At 30.2% G+C, this 18175-nt stretch overlaps 2 protein-coding genes across 7 annotated transcripts in view; one reads left to right on the top strand and one right to left on the bottom strand.

Moving 5' to 3' along the window:
* LOC129905836 (mitogen-activated protein kinase-binding protein 1) overlaps positions 1 to 18175 on the top strand; it is a 438084-nt gene that overhangs the window by 189444 nt on the left and 230465 nt on the right. The gene's annotated exons all lie outside the window — the stretch shown is intronic.
* Positions 8829 to 9492, bottom strand: LOC129905839 (nidogen-like). Its single transcript, XM_055981439.1, has 2 exons — positions 9162 to 9492; positions 8829 to 9083 (listed from the first exon to the last, which is right to left on the bottom strand). Exons 1-2 carry the CDS (start codon positions 9401 to 9403, stop codon positions 8864 to 8866), a joined length of 462 nt encoding a protein of 153 aa, XP_055837414.1. The 5' UTR covers positions 9404 to 9492; the 3' UTR covers positions 8829 to 8863.

Below are 18175 nucleotides of genomic sequence, written 5' to 3' on the forward strand. Positions count from 1 at the left end.
ATTGCAAACCCTAACTCATTAAACTTCTTTGAAAAAAAACATAACTTTACATATCCAAGATTTGTATGTATGTACGAAAGAGCTTTAAAGTTTTCAACAAGAACTAAGTTATTTTACATCGTTAAACTACCAAATTTGGCATACAAAATTGAAACTGTTTTATTTTCACTAAACAGAGTCAATTTGTGGAATATTTTACTCAAAAACAATTATTTGGTCAAAGGTTTACATAAATATGCGTTTTTAGCCAAGCAAAAAAAATGCAAATGTGTAGAAAACAATAAAGTATAATGAATGATTGATTCATATTTTTTGTTTATATTGTTTATAAACAGGGTCTACAAATTTGATTTTATAATTTTTTGGATATTCCTCACCAAAAAATAGATAATGTCAAAAAACAAATGGCATGTCCTAAATTTTTGACTTTTTTTTATCGATATCTCGAAAACAGTTCATGATACGCAAAAAATGTGTATATTTATTTAAATATTTTATTTAAAAAAAAATTTGCAGCGGCTATCATAAACTTACATAAATTCGATGATATGTTTTACTATAAAAACTGATAGGTATCTCTAATTCCATCAAACTGTATTTATTATATCCTGGCTCAAGGACATTTATCTCGGGCTCATCGGTATACCGGTAAAGCTGCTTAAAATTCAAGTCGTTTGGATGTTGTGTTTGAACTTTGTTCAGAATTTGTAGCACAATCATAATAAACAATAACTTTCCAAATTTATAATTATTGGTCATTTTGCTATGAAAAATTTAAAATATGTATTTTTTAATTATTAATTTAAACTAAGACTTATGTAATAGTAATACATACACGGGTTGTATGTTTATTTGGTTAAACTGAAAGAAACTGTGAAGTTTTAGTCTTGTTTGAAATACACAGATAAGACACTAAAGAAGCAACCACACAAAATATTTATTTCACTGGTTAAAGAAACACCGAATCAAAAGATGTGCGATCCATGTGTCTACACTTTGTCAACTGATTTTTAACAAAATAAAATCTTATTTTAAATGACCGCTGCAAGAACCAGACCCGTTTAATCATGATCAGGTCGAGTGACTAGGAAAGTGGTATACTTGACATTCGGTATTGTTTTCCAAAGAACTAAAACAGGAAGAATAATTTGACAGATTTTATGTTCAAAATAAAAAAAAGACAATCAATGCATAAATTTTGGTTAATAATGCGATTCCGTTAAATTGGTTTTAAGTTATTTTATCATAAATTTATAAATCACTTGAATTTATAAAGACTCAAATTTTCATAAAGTACTCTTAGAAGATACATATATGAGACAGAACTTCATTCAATACATACCTACTTAACAAAAAATAAAAAATAGGTTATTTTTTGGTAGAATTATAAAATAAAATTGATGATGACGCTGATTGTTTGCTGTCATATCGTTGAATCACCACTTGTTCTTGGATTTTCCAATCGGAGCCTAACGTGATCTTTTGAGGTGATGTGGTTTTAAAGGAATTGATATTGATGGACGAAATACAGGGTGTTCCGGATTATGATAAGGGCATTTCAGAGGGGTGATTTTGGGGTATATTCTATGAAGAATATTGCTCCACAGCAACTCTCCGTTGTCCGTTGAAAAGACTTAGCGAAGATTTAAGAAAAAGCTTACTTTGGTATGCCTCTACTTATGTTAATGATAATTTCTCCGTCAATATTAATGATAGAAACTTCTCCGAGATCTTGTTTTTTAGCATAAATGTTATTCTTTGAAACTGCCTTTGTTAAATGTTAATATCTTTTTTGATAACTCAGTTATTAAATTTTAAAGGAAGTTCATCTTTTCTTACCCATGATAATTTTTGACTTTGAGGCGAATTTTCTTTGATAAATGTGTGTTAAATAAAGTCTTGTACTAATTTATTCTAATGAAGAAAACAATAATAAACAAAAGTGATTTACAAATTTTCCATAAAACTTATACATACATTTTATGAAAAATGCATTAGTACAATACTCACACTTAAAATTGGAGAAACTAAAGCAAATTATTAGGGAACCCTGCCGAACAGCTCCAATTTTGATGATCTTTTATTTTCATACGTCGATTTATTAAAAATACATACTTTAACCCTTATAGGTTAAAAATTGCAGATATTGCCGTATTGTTTTTTTGAGTAAGGGACAGTCTTCCATTGTTTAAGCGATAAATGCAATTTTCTCACAAACTGACTTCAATCACAAGAAAAAATATTTTGAACAGAATGGCAACACTTACAATATTACATGATATCTATCTGTAAAATTTAAATTCACTAAATTTATTCAAGAGTTTTTGAAAGAAGGGTCATTAACTCAAAATTTTTGAAAAAAAAAAGTTATTAAAAAGTTTTAAATGTCTTTTTTTAAACATTTTCGAAGTTAAATACAAATTTATGTTTAAAAAGAGGTTATCTGTAAAACCGGTTTACGGACGATGATTTTACGTGATAACGTCGTAAGAAAACAGGTTGTGTGCTTTTAAAATGAGTCAATGAATCTCCGAAAAGAGCTAGAATTTTTTGAACTCGATCAAATTTCATTAAAAAAAAGCAAAAAAACATTTATTTTTATGTTCTCAGGCTATGGAATCAATTTCTCATTTCAAAGATGCCTACAAGAGAAGTTAGAATTTTTTAAAGTCAACCATGTCGAATCTGCAGACTGAGATTACGGTACTTCCCACACTGGTGGCTGTTCGGGGGGCAACAGATCTCCACTGGTGTTTTGAGGTTTTTCGCAAGTTTCTTGATTTAACATTGTGTAGCTTGTAGTTTGTCTACCGTTATGTGTGATATACCAAATGAAAGGTAATTGTATCAATATGCTCAAAAAAGTTTAATAAGTTTTCTATCTGCTCTTGGTCAAAAGTTATAACCTGTTGAGTTCTAAAATTTTATTTTACCGTTATCTCAAAATTATGTTAACGAAAATGATTGAAACATCGCACACATATAGTTGTAGTCATGGTCTATCATTACTCCATATACTTTATTCCTGTATCCATTAAAGAAAAAAAGATAAAAATAAAAAACGATGAAAATCGGTTAAAAACGGTCAAAAAACGTGTTTTTTAAAAACTTGTTTCTTCCGTTATTCAGTCAAAACTCACTAAACGATTCCAAGTTCTTGCACATAAGTTTGAGATTTTTTGAACCCTTCAAAAAAAGCTAAAAATCAAAAATTACCCAAAAATACCCCTAAAAAACAAGGTGTTTTTCAAAAAATTCATATTTCGAAACGCAGAGTGTTGGAAAAAAATCCGTATCAAACGCCTAATTTTTGTTCCCCTTATCTTTCACCTGGCATCTTTAGAATTGAAAAAAAAATGTCCTTTACTCAAAATCATCATTTTGTCATTGCTCCAACACGTGTACAACGTTCAAACAAAACGTTATAGCTTAGTTTAAATTTTTTTTAAGAATTTTTTCTTAAATGCAGTTATTCTTAAATTAATCTCATCTATCTATAGAAAAAAAATCTCTACGACTTCGCGTTTAGATTTAAGCCCAAATTTCATCTCTCCGTTTACCCCTGTTTACCCTATTAAATAGTCATAAAAGGGGAGGATAATAATTATTTAATTTTTTTAGGGCCAATTTTTCAATACTCAGTTTAACAGTCAGTTAGTACTTATTCCTTAGATAGGGAAAAAATCAATTGTCAATTGTCAAAGATGTTTGAAAAAAATTGAGATACAATTTACAGCGGAACACAAGAAAACAAAAACAATAATGAATAAAAATGACGTTTAATTTTGAATTTGAAATTTCATCTTTCCGTTTTACCCCTGTTTACCCTATTAAATGACGGAATTTTAAAAAATCCTTCATTGGGATTAAGCTTTAGGTTACTATCTTTTAAATAAGCTATAGAAAATTTTTGTATCTCTAATAGTTTATTTTTAATTAAAATTTTTTGCCGCACTGCGAAAGTGCGAGAGTGTAACGTTAGAAAATGGCGTCACTTTTTTGTGGTGGCTGCCATGGTTCATCGATTTATAAGACGTTATCACGTCAAAAAATTTTTGGCCATAAATACATTCAGTTGAATTCCAAAGAGGAAAAGGTAATCAGTTTTGAAAAACAAAAAAATTCAAAATTACTTCAATTTCATTGGATTTTGTGTTGATAAAAGCTGAATTTTTGCATTGAAATAATTGATTTTCTCAATGACCTTGCAAATAGAATGCTTAACTTTTGCTATTTATCTTTTAACAATTAGAGATATTGAATGAATAAAAAATAACTTTTTATTTAAATGTTGAACTTTAAAATAAAAAAAAAATTAGTTAAATATTTTTTCAAAACTTCTATTTAAAAAAAAGTTCTTCGAAAATGAAATACTTTTTAATTTTTTTCATAAACTGTATAAAATATTGACATTTCCTTTTATAATTTCAAATCATATTAAATGCGGCCAAATTACGAAAAAGTTTAAAGAACGACATGTTAAAATTTTATCAATAATTTTTTTTTTTTCAAAAATCTGAGTTTTCAAAAACCCGTCATTCAATTGACTTAATTTTAATTTTATGCATATGAATAAGCTTCAAGCTTTTTTAAAATGTATTTTTAAATATTGTAGGTGTTGCCGTTGTGTTCAAATTTTTTTTGTGTTTGAAGTCAATTTGTGAGAAAATTGCATTTATCGCCTAAACGATGGAAGATTGTCCTTTACTCCTACATAGTTGTTTTCGTTTAATCGCTTGACAATCTTTTGGCATATGTTAATTAATGAAATTTAAGAAAAATGTTTGAAAAAAAATTTTTTGTTCACAAAAATCTTCAACGTCAACAGCGGTAATTTTTAATCTATAGAGGTTTAAGTATTTATAATTACCGACGTTTGAAAATCAGAGCTAAAAGATTATATATAATAAAAAAAAAATAGCCTTTTACGACCCACGGTAGCCGAGTTATTATAATTTTAAGAAAGCATTAAACCGTAAAAAAAATTTCAAAAAAATTCCCTGTTTATAAGTCGAATAATAGTTCTCAGTGAGAGGGGTTGTTTTCATTGTTTCTTGTTATAAGAGGATTTGTCTCATGTTGTATTAAATTAATTTCTCGGCTCGTGTGGGTCATATAGAGCTTTTTTTTTTTTTTTGACTAGGTATAGAAAATTTAAAGGACTAAAAGTAGGTATATTATTTTGTTAGCCAATAACTGCACCGTTTGCAAAATAATAAGGCAAAGTTTTGCTTAACAAAAAACCGATTTCAACTTAATATTACAAAAAAAAAAAGTACAATTGATAGAAAATGTTGTAAGAAAAAAGCCGAGTTATTCCTAAAAAACGATATTTTTGGGTGTCAACGGACCGGTTTTACTTGCGTTCATTTATCAATTGCTCGGCCATCTTTGGTGATAGAGTTTTTTTTTTTAAATGCAGGAAATTAAGAGGGCTGCAAAATAGGTTAGAAAAATTATATGTGCTTTTTTCGAAATAAAAACGAAAATCTGTTTTTTAACAATTAGAATTTTTACTTAAACTGGCTGCCATTTTGTAGTTACTTACTTGAATACAATGAAATTACATTTAAACGATAGAAAATATTATAAGGAAGAGAATGTATGTTAATTTTTCGGTCTAGACATACTGGAGCAAAGACATTAGCTTAAAAGTAAAATATCCCAAAAAATGCATTTTTGTGAATAACTCCGCTAAAAAGAATGATCATGTGGTGAGAAATTGGGTTTAAGCCTTTTAAATATACCCCGGAAAATTCAATAGCTTTAAAACAATGCGAACTACATGATTTTTGATTCCCCCACAAAGTGTCTACCAAAGTAAGAGATGTTAATGTTAAGGGCATCATTTTTCATCATTTCCAACAACATTTCGATAATATTATGAACAAAAAAAAATTTTTTTTTAATTTGAAATTGTTGAAGTTTTTTTATAGCCAAATATATTATGCATACGTCACAGTGATTTTATTTACAGAAATTATGCATATAGAACAATTATTTAAAAACTAAAACTAAAAAACTATTTTAACATTTTTAACTACTTTCATAAAATGCAATTATCTAAAAAAAATCCTTTTTTTATTTTCAGGTAAGTGACTAGAAAAGTTTTGTTCAAGTTTCGTTAAGTACAAAAATAAGTAAGTAACTCCATAACTAACTCCATAACTAACTCCAATATAAGCTAAGTTAAATAGAAACAAAAACACTTTTGCTATTATTTACTTGAACCTAGGAATGGCCAATAAAATATTTAAACTAGTTTTTACAGTTCAATATTTTTGTACAAACATTTTAGATGTTATGTTATGGTTTAAGAAAAAAAACTGCATTTTGCAATGGAAAATTCAATAATAACTAATAAATAAAAATCATTACAGCTTTTTGAAAAAAAAAACCAGATTTTCCATTTTGGTGCATTTTGGAACTGTTAATTTTGGTACAAAAAATAACACATTATCAAAAAGATTGAACTAAATTGCTTCAGTGTTTAGAGATGTAGCTCAAGATAGAGACAGACAAACAGATCGGAACCCCACTTTTTGACATTCTCTATCATCGTTATGTCATGTCTGGACGAATTATTAAACTTGCCTTATATTACCTAACCTATATCGATGTAATTTGACGCCAAAAATACCAACAAAAGAGGTGTTTTTGACCTCTTAATATACAAATTTCAAAACCGTGACATGCCACTGAAATTTTGTCTTCGGATTCAGTACATAAAAATCCTTTAGAAAAGTATGATTTGGTTCAAGCCGACCAGTGCTATCAATGAAAATGGCTTCATTGCAAGTATATTGTTGTTAGATGATATTGCTTGGTTTTCTAAATATCCTACAGGCATTCCTATTTGCTATCACCTCAACACCAGTTTCATTATCTACTTAAATATATTTTAAATGAATTCGTATATAAAATTGTGGTTCGATCGACTTTCGATATACACCTCATTGACTATTAAACCATTTTATTAGGGGGGGTGTATATTCGATAAAATGTATTAACTGTTTCCATTATAAAATTCTTAAACTGATAAAACAAACAAATTGAGGTAAGTGTAAATAGGCTTATCTCAATTGCAACACGGTTTAAAAAAAAAGGACAAACTCAGCGGTTAAAAAAAATACGTAAAAAGCTGTTGTTGAATTGAAATTGCCACAAATTGACATACAATGGTCGGAAAAAGTATTTTGACAAAATGAACATTTTTCTAACTGATGAGAATAATCTGTAACGGTTAAACATAAAATAAGGAAGTTGTCGGTTATTTATTAAGTATATTATGGTGAATCTCACGATGGTCAATGTCAGTCATATAGTTGGTATTATGCTTCGTGGTTGCATTTTTTGTATAAAAAGTATTAATTTTTGAGGGAAAAAAGTATTTTGACAAACGTTTTTTTCCAACGTTGGTAAGGTAAGGCAATGCATTTACGTGTTTCAAGCACGTATACTACTGATAGACTTGTTAAGGCCCCGATTTGTAAAAAATTGGGCAAAACGGCGGAACTTAACATTGAAATTAGTGCATCTTCTGTTGCAAGTCATAACTTCTGTGTGTCTGTTAAAAAATCTGTGGAGAACTGAATTTATCGCGGGAAACTAAAAATTACCAAATATACAAACACAAAAATGTTATTATACTATTCAAAATTTACCACAAATGGACAAAAAATGAAAAAAATGCACTAAAAAAAATTGAAGCATTTTGAAGAATTCACTTTATCGCGATTCACCATAATATACTTAATAAATAACCGTCAACTTCCTTATTTTATGTTTAACCGTTACAGATTATTCTCATCAGTTAGAAAAATGTTCATCTTGTCAAAATACTTTTTCCGACTGTTGTAGATATTAATTTAGGTCAAACACGCCAGAGTTTCAATACAAATTTACACAAAACAATTAAACAACAAAATAAATAAATAAAACAAAATTACTCATACATTGTTTTGTTTTTTTTCTCGATTCTTATGAAAGATCTTTATTTGGAAGTTCCCGCTTTTTTAAGAATTTTATTAAATAATTATACATTCGATTCTCATATCTCATACGTCAGTTTAAAACGAAACAAAAATATTTGTTTTTTTCTATTCCATACCAAAGCGGAAGTCCTTTCTTTGAGAAAAAAAAATGAAAATTAAGACAAGCTGACTAATGATGATCATTTCCAGACAAAAAGTAACACATAATAGAACTAAGAGAACTTCAGAATTGCAAATGAAATAAAATTCAACCTGAATCACCTAATTTTTTTTTATTTTTTTTTTTTTTGTGTTCTGATGGTATTTTACCAAGACATTATCCAGCTATTCGTTTTACCTGGATGCCATATAAGGAATAAGCACATGTTTAACCCCAATCATTGACTTATGACAAGCTACGATTGTTTCTCAGGCGAAATCCTTTTCTTTTTTGTTCCAATTGTTGGTACGAGAAAGATGCATTTATAAAATAGTCACACTAAAAAAATCGAATATAACAAAAAAAAAAAAAAACAAACAAACAATAAAGACTTAGTTTAAATTACATTTATTCATTCCAATGAGCTTTATTCAAATACTAAGTATAACTTAGTATGAAAAATCATTATAGTATTTATTATATTTTTCTTTTTTTAATTATTATTATTAAAAAAATTAAATTTCACAGAAATTCAAAACAAAAGGAAATATTTAAAACTATGTTAGCTTTATTTGTTTATTTTTTTCATTCCAATGAGCTTTATTCAAATACTAAGTATAACTTAGTATGAAAAATCATTATAGTATTTATTATATTTTTCTTTTTTTAATTATTATTATTAAAAAAATTAAATTTCACAGAAATTCAAAACAAAAGGAAATATTTAAAACTATGTTAGCTTTATTTGTTTACAACTTTTTCCAGATGATGAGCTTCGATTTGGCAAACAAATAGTATCCAACGGACATCCACCATTATTCATTTGGCATGGATTGATGCCTTGAGGACAATAGTCTTCCAAAGCAATTAATTTATCCACGTAATATCCCGGGTCAAAATGTATACTTGGATGGCGTGTTCCATCAGAATAAACACCTTCAAACGCCTTGCTATTAAGATTTTATAAAAAAAAAAAAAAAAAAAAAACAAAATTATAACGATAGTTTTAATTAAGAAAATCAACATACCTGTCGTAATTATGCCAATAGATACTATTGTTCGTGGCAGTTATTCTATCTATGCTAGATGACGTTACTGCAATATTTCTAACCTCCTTCGAATGAAAATCTATGCACATTAGCTTAAATTCACCATCATAACCATTAAAGCATAAATCCCCACTGTTGAGAAGAACGGCCATCGATTGGATATTTAGGTCCTCTGGTATTGTGAAAAGAATCTCACGAGCGGTACCGTCCAGTTCAGACATTTTAATTGTTGTATTAAAAAAGCGCGTTAACCAATAAAGTTTCCTAAAAGAAAAGCATTGAGGCCAGAAAAATTCGATCACATCACGTTTTTGAGATATTCCCGTTAAAAAATCGAAAATGCCGCTTTTTACCAGTTTTCAGGGTTATTTTTTAGCGTTTACTCATTTTTTTTTAAATTGAATTTGTAACAGTTTCTAAAAGAATTAAGTTTTGTCTCTCTAAATCCGTTTAAATCTTTTAAATATCTATTTTCTTCCTCGAGAAATCATAACTTAAAATCAAAGTGTTTGGGGCATCTCATATTTATTTGCTTTTAATAGCAAATATCGAAAAGTTCTGTACCAATCGCTTTCAAATTTTGACACAATTCTTGTAGAAACTGTTACAAATTTAATTTAAAAATAAGTAAACGCTAAAAAATAACTTTGAAATATATATTGAATATACGGGAATATCTCCAAAACGTGATGTGATAGAATTTTTCTGACCTCGGATTCGAGCTCAGCCTATAGAAAAGTATACCCTGGTTTCTGTAACAAAAATCTTGTTGACCAGTGTAATTAGCTCATGTGAAACAACTTGGATTATTTAAAATTTTGGTTTTTAAGAATTACTAATTTCATTTAGAACTCAATAGATAGAAAGTACCTGTCAATTTTCTGCTACGAAATTTCAGTGCAAGAAAAAGTCCATTTTTCAATGTTTTATATATTAAATTGTACGAAATAATTTTTTTTTATAAAGCCTTAGAATGGTTAAAATTTGTTTCTTAAAAAAAATTTTCTTGCTCGCTAACGCTCGCAATTTATATCAACCAACTTATCACTCTTTGTACCTACAAAACTAGAGATGCCGCTGAATATTCGGCCATTTTTAAATTCGTTTACCGTAAGCAGGGCTTTTTTAAACTTTTAACTACGAATTCCTCTCCTAAAAAAAATACTTAAAAAGGATATTGGCAAATTTTTCGCTTCGACACAATTCAAATGACTATTTGATTTAGCGGGATTTAGAATCGACTGCAGTTACATATAGTTGATACAAAGTATTGTGATTTCTAAAAAAAAATTTTGTTTAGTCTGAAAATATCTTTATCAAAGGAGATTTTTACAAAAATAAATGTATTTTATATGTTGTTTTAACACCCAACGTTTTGTTGGGAGTCAAAATCACTTAATTACTTGAAGATATGTTGTTGTGACAGTCATATTACATCCAAAATATTAGAAAAAAAAAGAAATGAATAAAAATGCATTATTAATTCAGCTTGCTAAAGTAAGGACGCGACTGAATTTGATAGTAGACGTCTTACGACAATTGTGTATAACAAATTTTCATCAAAAAGTGCCATAAACAAAAAGTTTTAATATGGTAGTGCTAGGTTTTGGTATTTCATTTTTCATATGGAAATTCATATGGGTAATTCACTTAATTGGGCATTATTTACAAAATAAGGGTGGGAAAAATTTTTATTGTGCATAATCTATTAAAAATCATCGAGGGACAGTAGATTATGGAAAAATTTATAGCAATTAAGCATTTTGAAAAAAAAAATTTTTTTTCATGCCATCTGTCTACGACAAAAACACGACAGTTATTGGCATACTTTTTTTTCCATTTAAAGCTCGTATTAAGATTTTTGAGGGGTGGTAATGCTAACTTGATTGTCGAGTTAGCACTACCAGGGGTTATTTTTAAAAAAACGGGCGCGAAAAATTTTTTTCTTTCACGACAAATTTACGACAAATTCACGACAATTAACTGCATCATTAGATTTTCGAAATTCGAAAATGGTATATATAATATATAAAATCCAAGAACATAAAACAAAAATCCAAATTGAGCGTGGACGTTCCGCGACCCAGCAATGAATAAGTCTTATTAATACTGTCCAAAAGTTTTATTCTTTAGACGTACTTCAAAAACGGATAAAATGCATTTTTGCATTTTACACTTTTTATTGATTGCCTCAATGTTGTCAAAATTTTAATGTTTATTTGAAGTGCAAAATATCATGGTTTGTAATTTTCGATGAGTTTGAAGACCTTGATCTTGAATATCAAACCAATAGAACCCAAACTAGAAGCCTTTTAAGACAAGACTTACGATTTTTTTTATAGTTTGCATTTTCAATTCTTTGCTGGTATTAATAGCTTGAAAACTCTAGAACAAAATGTCGAATTTTATATTCAAAATAAAAATTAAATTCAATATCCTTCACACATTGCAAGATGCATTACCAATAATAATATTGCACTATCTTAGATTCATACCTAATCTAAATGCAGAGAAAAATTCATAGTAAAACTTAATTTATTAACAAGAACATTTTGAAAGATACAATTCCATTTAAAAGACACTTGGCAGTATTCGAGTGGGACTCTTAACCACTAAAACCACCTCTTTATCAGGACCAATCTTGAGAGATCGACATCAGATTTTTCTTTCTTAACTTTGTAAAATCACTTTGGGGAAAATTTAAACTTTTAATACTTTCCCATGTGTTTTTAGACCATAAGCTTATGAGGCTTGGTTCTTCTTAATCTCCGAACATGGTTTCTTGTATTCAAGACGGACACCATTTCAGAATTGGTATGACTTTGCAGTCTCTGATTATGCGATATACAGCATTATTTTGTTTTGGGTTGATAAATCAGAGTTGTTACCAAGTAACCAGTACATTTTTATATTATTCAAGTTTAGTTCTTTTCTTTTTGATGTGCTCTTTCCACTTTTGCCTTGCATCCAAAGTCATTCCAAGGTATTTGGCCGTAATGGCGTAAGGTACAGCTTGATTATTAATGAATATTGGAATTTTTGTAAAGTTTATAGGTATGTGAAGATTTTGTTTCATTGAGTTTGATACGCCATTTTTCGGTCCAATCTCTGACTGTGTCGACGGCATTTTGTAGTTTTACTGCTGCCTTAGAGACACATTTGTCGGGTAACAAAATTGCGGTATCATCTGCAAAAGTAGCCATTATGGTGTGATTACCAACTGGGATATCCCTTGTGTATAGTAAATACAGGGTAGGACCTAGGACACTTCCTTGTGGTACACCGGCTTCTATTTTCTTCAATTCCGAATATTCTTGATCGTACCTTACTCTAAACAATCGGTCTGAGATGTAGGATTTTAATATTTCATAGTACTGTCTGGGAAGATCCCTTTGCAGTTTGTAACTCAAGTCCCTCATGCTAAACCTTGTCAAAGGCTTCAGCAACATCTGAGAAAATAGCTGAACATACTTGTTTTTCTTCTAATGCTTTTTCTATTACACCCGTTATTCTATGAACTTGGTCTATCGTGGAATGTTTATTTCTAAAGCCAAACTGATGAATTGGGATTACCCTTCTTTCTTCTATAATTTTGCTAAGTCTCTTCAGAAGCAGTTTTTCAAAAACTTTTGCTATAATTGGTTTAAGCGATATTGGTCTGTAAGACGTCACTTCTGTAGGTGGCTTACCTTGCTTGGGTATGACAATAACTTCAGCAATTTTCCAATGGTGTGGGACATACCGTGCATGCATTTATTATATATTGGAGTTTTATGAAGGCTTTCAATGGCATTTCTTTCATAACCTGGGCAGTAATTAGATCGTAACCTGGTGATTTTTTTATTCGATAGTTGATGTAAACACATACTTTTTATTTCTTTTAATCTTACAATTAGTATTTCACTTTCATCTTTCTTATCAACAAACTGTAAGCTATTTTCAGCCGCGTTTGTTGGGTATGGCTTAAAAACATTCGCAAGATTCTCCGCGAAAAGGTTAGCTTTTTCTTTTGGATTACCGATCCATTTCCCATCTTGAGATTTCAAGGGCGAGTTTTGTAACTGCGGTCTTTTCAGGCGCTTGGCTGCTTTCCATAACGAAAAATCGGTTGAAGCATCAGTCATTAAATTCTTTAGGAATGTACTGAGTGAATCATTTTTGAATTTATAAATTTGTTTTTTAAGATTGTTGCTTATACGGTTAAACGTTGTTTTATCATCTGGAAATCTAGTATTTTGCCATTTTCTTCGAGCTCTTCTTTTCTCTATTATCAACTCTCTTATCTCTAAAGGATATTTTATTTCATTTTGTCTACTATTAGAAAATGTTGGAGTACTTTCTTCAGCGGCCTGTTGCACATCAGCAATAAATTGTTCCACTTCATGGTCAATTTGCTCGATTGTATCCATGGGAGATCTTAAATTTATAAAACTTAAAAGCCTTTCTCTAAAATCACTCCAGTTTGTTTTCTTATTTACAAGCTTCGGATTACTTTTTTCTATTACTTCCGATTCACTTAGTGATAGAATCACTGGAGTATGATCTGATGACAGGTCATAATTTCCTTCGACACTAATGTGATTTCGTTTGATTCCTTTAGCTACGAAAAAGTCAATAAGGTCTGGTATTTTGTTAGTATCGGAAGGCCAGTAAGTTGGCGAAATGGAGGAATAGAATTCGCAATTGTATTTACGGCCTACGAAATTTCAGTGCAAGAAAAAGTCCATTTTTCAATGTTTTATATATTAAATTGTACGAAATAATTTTTTTTTATAAAGCCTTAGAATGGTTAAAATTTGTTTCTTAAAAAAAATTTTCTTGCTCGCTAACGCTCGCAATTTATATCAACCAACTTATCACTCTTTGTACCTACAAAACTAGAGATGCCGCTGAATATTCGGCCATTTTTAAATTCGTTTACCGTAAGCAGGGCTTTTTTAAACTTTTAACTACGAATTCCTCTCCTAAAAAAAATACTTAAAAAGGATATTGGCAAATTTTTCGCTTCGACACAATTCAAATGAGTATTTGATTTAGCGGGATTTAGAATCGACTGCAGTTACATATAGTTGATACAAAGTATTGTGATTTCTAAAAAAAAATTTTGTTTAGTCTGAGCTACCCCCCCCCCCCCCCCTCTCCCCCGAAACGAAACCCTAGCTACGGCTATGGGTGTAACCGTTCATTTTAAATAATTTTTTTCCAAATTAAGTAAATTTTTTTTAAATCGCCCCTCCCCGCTAAACGAAGGGGAATAGAAATCAACCCCCCCCCCCTCCCATGCTATTTTTTTCTTGCCTAGTCCCAACCTATACGCTCTAGCTTTTTTGTACATCACCCTTTTTATGAATCGGTGATTGTTAAAACACCATAAGTAACATTTTTATTTTTTTTTTAGGAGAGACAAAAAACTCTGTACTTTTGACGACGAAGCTGCATTGACAATTTAAGTTTTAAAATTGGTTTAGAGGTAGTGCTGAGAGTTGTAACTAGCTAAAAAATTTTTAAAAATATCTTTATCAAAGGAGATTTTTACAAAAATAAATGTATTTTATATGTTGTTTTAACACCCAACGTTTTGTTGGGAGTCAAAATCACTTAATTACTTGAAGATATGTTGTTGTGACAGTCATATTACATCCAAAATATTAGAAAAAAAAGAAATGAATAAAAATGCATTATTAATTCAGCTTGCTAAAGTAAGGACGCGACTGAATTTGATAGTAGACGTCTTACGACAATTGTGTATAACAAATTTTCATCAAAAAGTGCCATAAACAAAAAGTTTTAATATGGTAGTGCTAGGTTTTGGTATTTCATTTTTCATATGGAAATTCATATGGGTAATTCACTTAATTGGGCATTATTTACAAAATAAGGGTGGGAAAAATTTTTATTGTGCATAATCTATTAAAAATCATCGAGGGACAGTAGATTATGGAAAAATTTATAGCAATTAAGCATTTTGAAAAAAAAAATTTTTTTTCATGCCATCTGTCTACGACAAAAACACGACAGTTATTGGCATACTTTTTTTTCCATTTAAAGCTCGTATTAAGATTTTTGAGGGGTGGTAATGCTAACTTGATTGTCGAGTTAGCACTACCAGGGGTTATTTTTAAAAAAACGGGCGCGAAAAATTTTTTTCTTTCACGACAAATTTACGACAAATTCACGACAATTAACTGCATCATTAGATTTTCGAAATTCGAAAATGGTATATATAATATATAAAATCCAAGAACATAAAACAAAAATCCAAATTGAGCGTGGACGTTCCGCGACCCAGCAATGAATAAGTCTTATTAATACTGTCCAAAAGTTTTATTCTTTAGACGTACTTCAAAAACGGATAAAATGCATTTTTGCATTTTACACTTTTTATTGATTGCCTCAATGTTGTCAAAATTTTAATGTTTATTTGAAGTGCAAAATATCATGGTTTGTAATTTTCGATGAGTTTGAAGACCTTGATCTTGAATATCAAACCAATAGAACCCAAACTAGAAGCCTTTTAAGACAAGACTTACGATTTTTTTTATAGTTTGCATTTTCAATTCTTTGCTGGTATTAATAGCTTGAAAACTCTAGAACAAAATGTCGAATTTTATATTCAAAATAAAAATTAAATTCAATATCCTTCACACATTGCAAGATGCATTACCAATAATAATATTGCACTATCTTAGATTCATACCTAATCTAAATGCAGAGAAAAATTCATAGTAAAACTTAATTTATTAACAAGAACATTTTGAAAGATACAATTCCATTTAAAAGACACTTGGCAGTATTCGAGTGGGACTCTTAACCACTAAAACCACCTCTTTATCAGGACCAATCTTGAGAGATCGACATCAGATTTTTCTTTCTTAACTTTGTAAAATCACTTTGGGGAAAATTTAAACTTTTAATACTTTCCCATGTGTTTTTAGACCATAAGCTTATGAGGCTTGGTTCTTCTTAATCTCCGAACATGGTTTCTTGTATTCAAGACGGACACCATTTCAGAATTGGTATGACTTTGCAGTCTCTGATTATGCGATATACAGCATTATTTTGTTTTGGGTTGATAAATCAGAGTTGTTACCAAGTAACCAGTACATTTTTATATTATTCAAGTTTAGTTCTTTTCTTTTTGATGTGCTCTTTCCACTTTTGCCTTGCATCCAAAGTCATTCCAAGGTATTTGGCCGTAATGGCGTAAGGTACAGCTTGATTATTAATGAATATTGGAATTTTTGTAAAGTTTATAGGTATGTGAAGATTTTGTTTCATTGAGTTTGATACGCCATTTTTCGGTCCAATCTCTGACTGTGTCGACGGCATTTTGTAGTTTTACTGCTGCCTTAGAGACACATTTGTCGGGTAACAAAATTGCGGTATCATCTGCAAAAGTAGCCATTATGGTGTGATTACCAACTGGGATATCCCTTGTGTATAGTAAATACAGGGTAGGACCTAGGACACTTCCTTGTGGTACACCGGCTTCTATTTTCTTCAATTCCGAATATTCTTGATCGTACCTTACTCTAAACAATCGGTCTGAGATGTAGGATTTTAATATTTCATAGTACTGTCTGGGAAGATCCCTTTGCAGTTTGTAACTCAAGTCCCTCATGCTAAACCTTGTCAAAGGCTTCAGCAACATCTGAGAAAATAGCTGAACATACTTGTTTTTCTTCTAATGCTTTTTCTATTACACCCGTTATTCTATGAACTTGGTCTATCGTGGAATGTTTATTTCTAAAGCCAAACTGATGAATTGGGATTACCCTTCTTTCTTCTATAATTTTGCTAAGTCTCTTCAGAAGCAGTTTTTCAAAAACTTTTGCTATAATTGGTTTAAGCGATATTGGTCTGTAAGACGTCACTTCTGTAGGTGGCTTACCTTGCTTGGGTATGACAATAACTTCAGCAATTTTCCAATGGTGTGGGACATACCGTGCATGCATTTATTATATATTGGAGTTTTATGAAGGCTTTCAATGGCATTTCTTTCATAACCTGGGCAGTAATTAGATCGTAACCTGGTGATTTTTTTATTCGATAGTTGATGTAAACACATACTTTTTATTTCTTTTAATCTTACAATTAGTATTTCACTTTCATCTTTCTTATCAACAAACTGTAAGCTATTTTCAGCCGCGTTTGTTGGGTATGGCTTAAAAACATTCGCAAGATTCTCCGCGAAAAGGTTAGCTTTTTCTTTTGGGTTACCGATCCATTTCCCATCTTGAGATTTCAAGGGCGAGTTTTGTAAATGCGGTCTTTTCAGGCGCTTGGCTGCTTTCCATAACGAAAAATCGGTTGAAGCATCAGTCATTAAATTCTTTAGGAATGTACTGAGTGAATCATTTTTGAATTTATAAATTTGTTTTTTAAGATTGTTGCTTATACGGTTAAACGTTGATTTATCATCTGGAAATCTAGTATTTTGCCATTTTCTTCGAGCTCTTCTTTTATCTATTATCAACTCTCTTATCTCTAAAGGATATTTTATTTCATTTTGTCTTCTATTAGAAAATGTTGGAGAACTTTCTTCAGCGGCCTGTTGTACATCAGCAATAAATTGTTCCACTTCATGGTCAATTTGCTCGATTGTATCCATGGGAGATCTTAAATTTATAAAACTTAAAAGCCTTTCTCTAAAATCACTCCAGTTTGTTTTCTTATTTACAAGCTTCGGATTACTTTTTTCTATTACTTCCGATTCACTTAGTGATAGAATCACTGGAGTATGATCTGATGACAGGTCATAATTTCCTTCGACACTAATGTGATTTCGTTTGATTCCTTTAGCTACGAAAAAGTCAATAAGGTCTGGTATTTTGTTAGTATCGGAAGGCCAGTAAGTTGGCGACCTGGAGGAATAGAATTCGCAATTGTATTTACGGCCTGCTTGGAAAAGTCGTTTGCCTTTTGTTGATATAAGTCTTGAACCCCAATGGGTGTGTTTCGCATTGAAGTCTCCACCAACAAAAAAGTTATGC

This window comes from Episyrphus balteatus, chromosome 1 (genome assembly GCF_945859705.1).
Source record: "Episyrphus balteatus chromosome 1, idEpiBalt1.1, whole genome shotgun sequence".
Lineage (NCBI taxonomy): Eukaryota > Metazoa > Arthropoda > Insecta > Diptera > Syrphidae > Episyrphus > Episyrphus balteatus.

Coding starts and splice junctions, on each gene's coding strand:
- LOC129905839 (XM_055981439.1), bottom strand. CDS start 9,403: ATGTCTGAACTGGACGGTACCGCTCGTGAGATTCTTTTCACAATACCA. Junction 9,084..9,161: donor TATTGGCATAATTACGACAG/GTATGTTGATTT, acceptor AAATCTTAATAG/CAAGGCGTTTGAAGGTGTTT.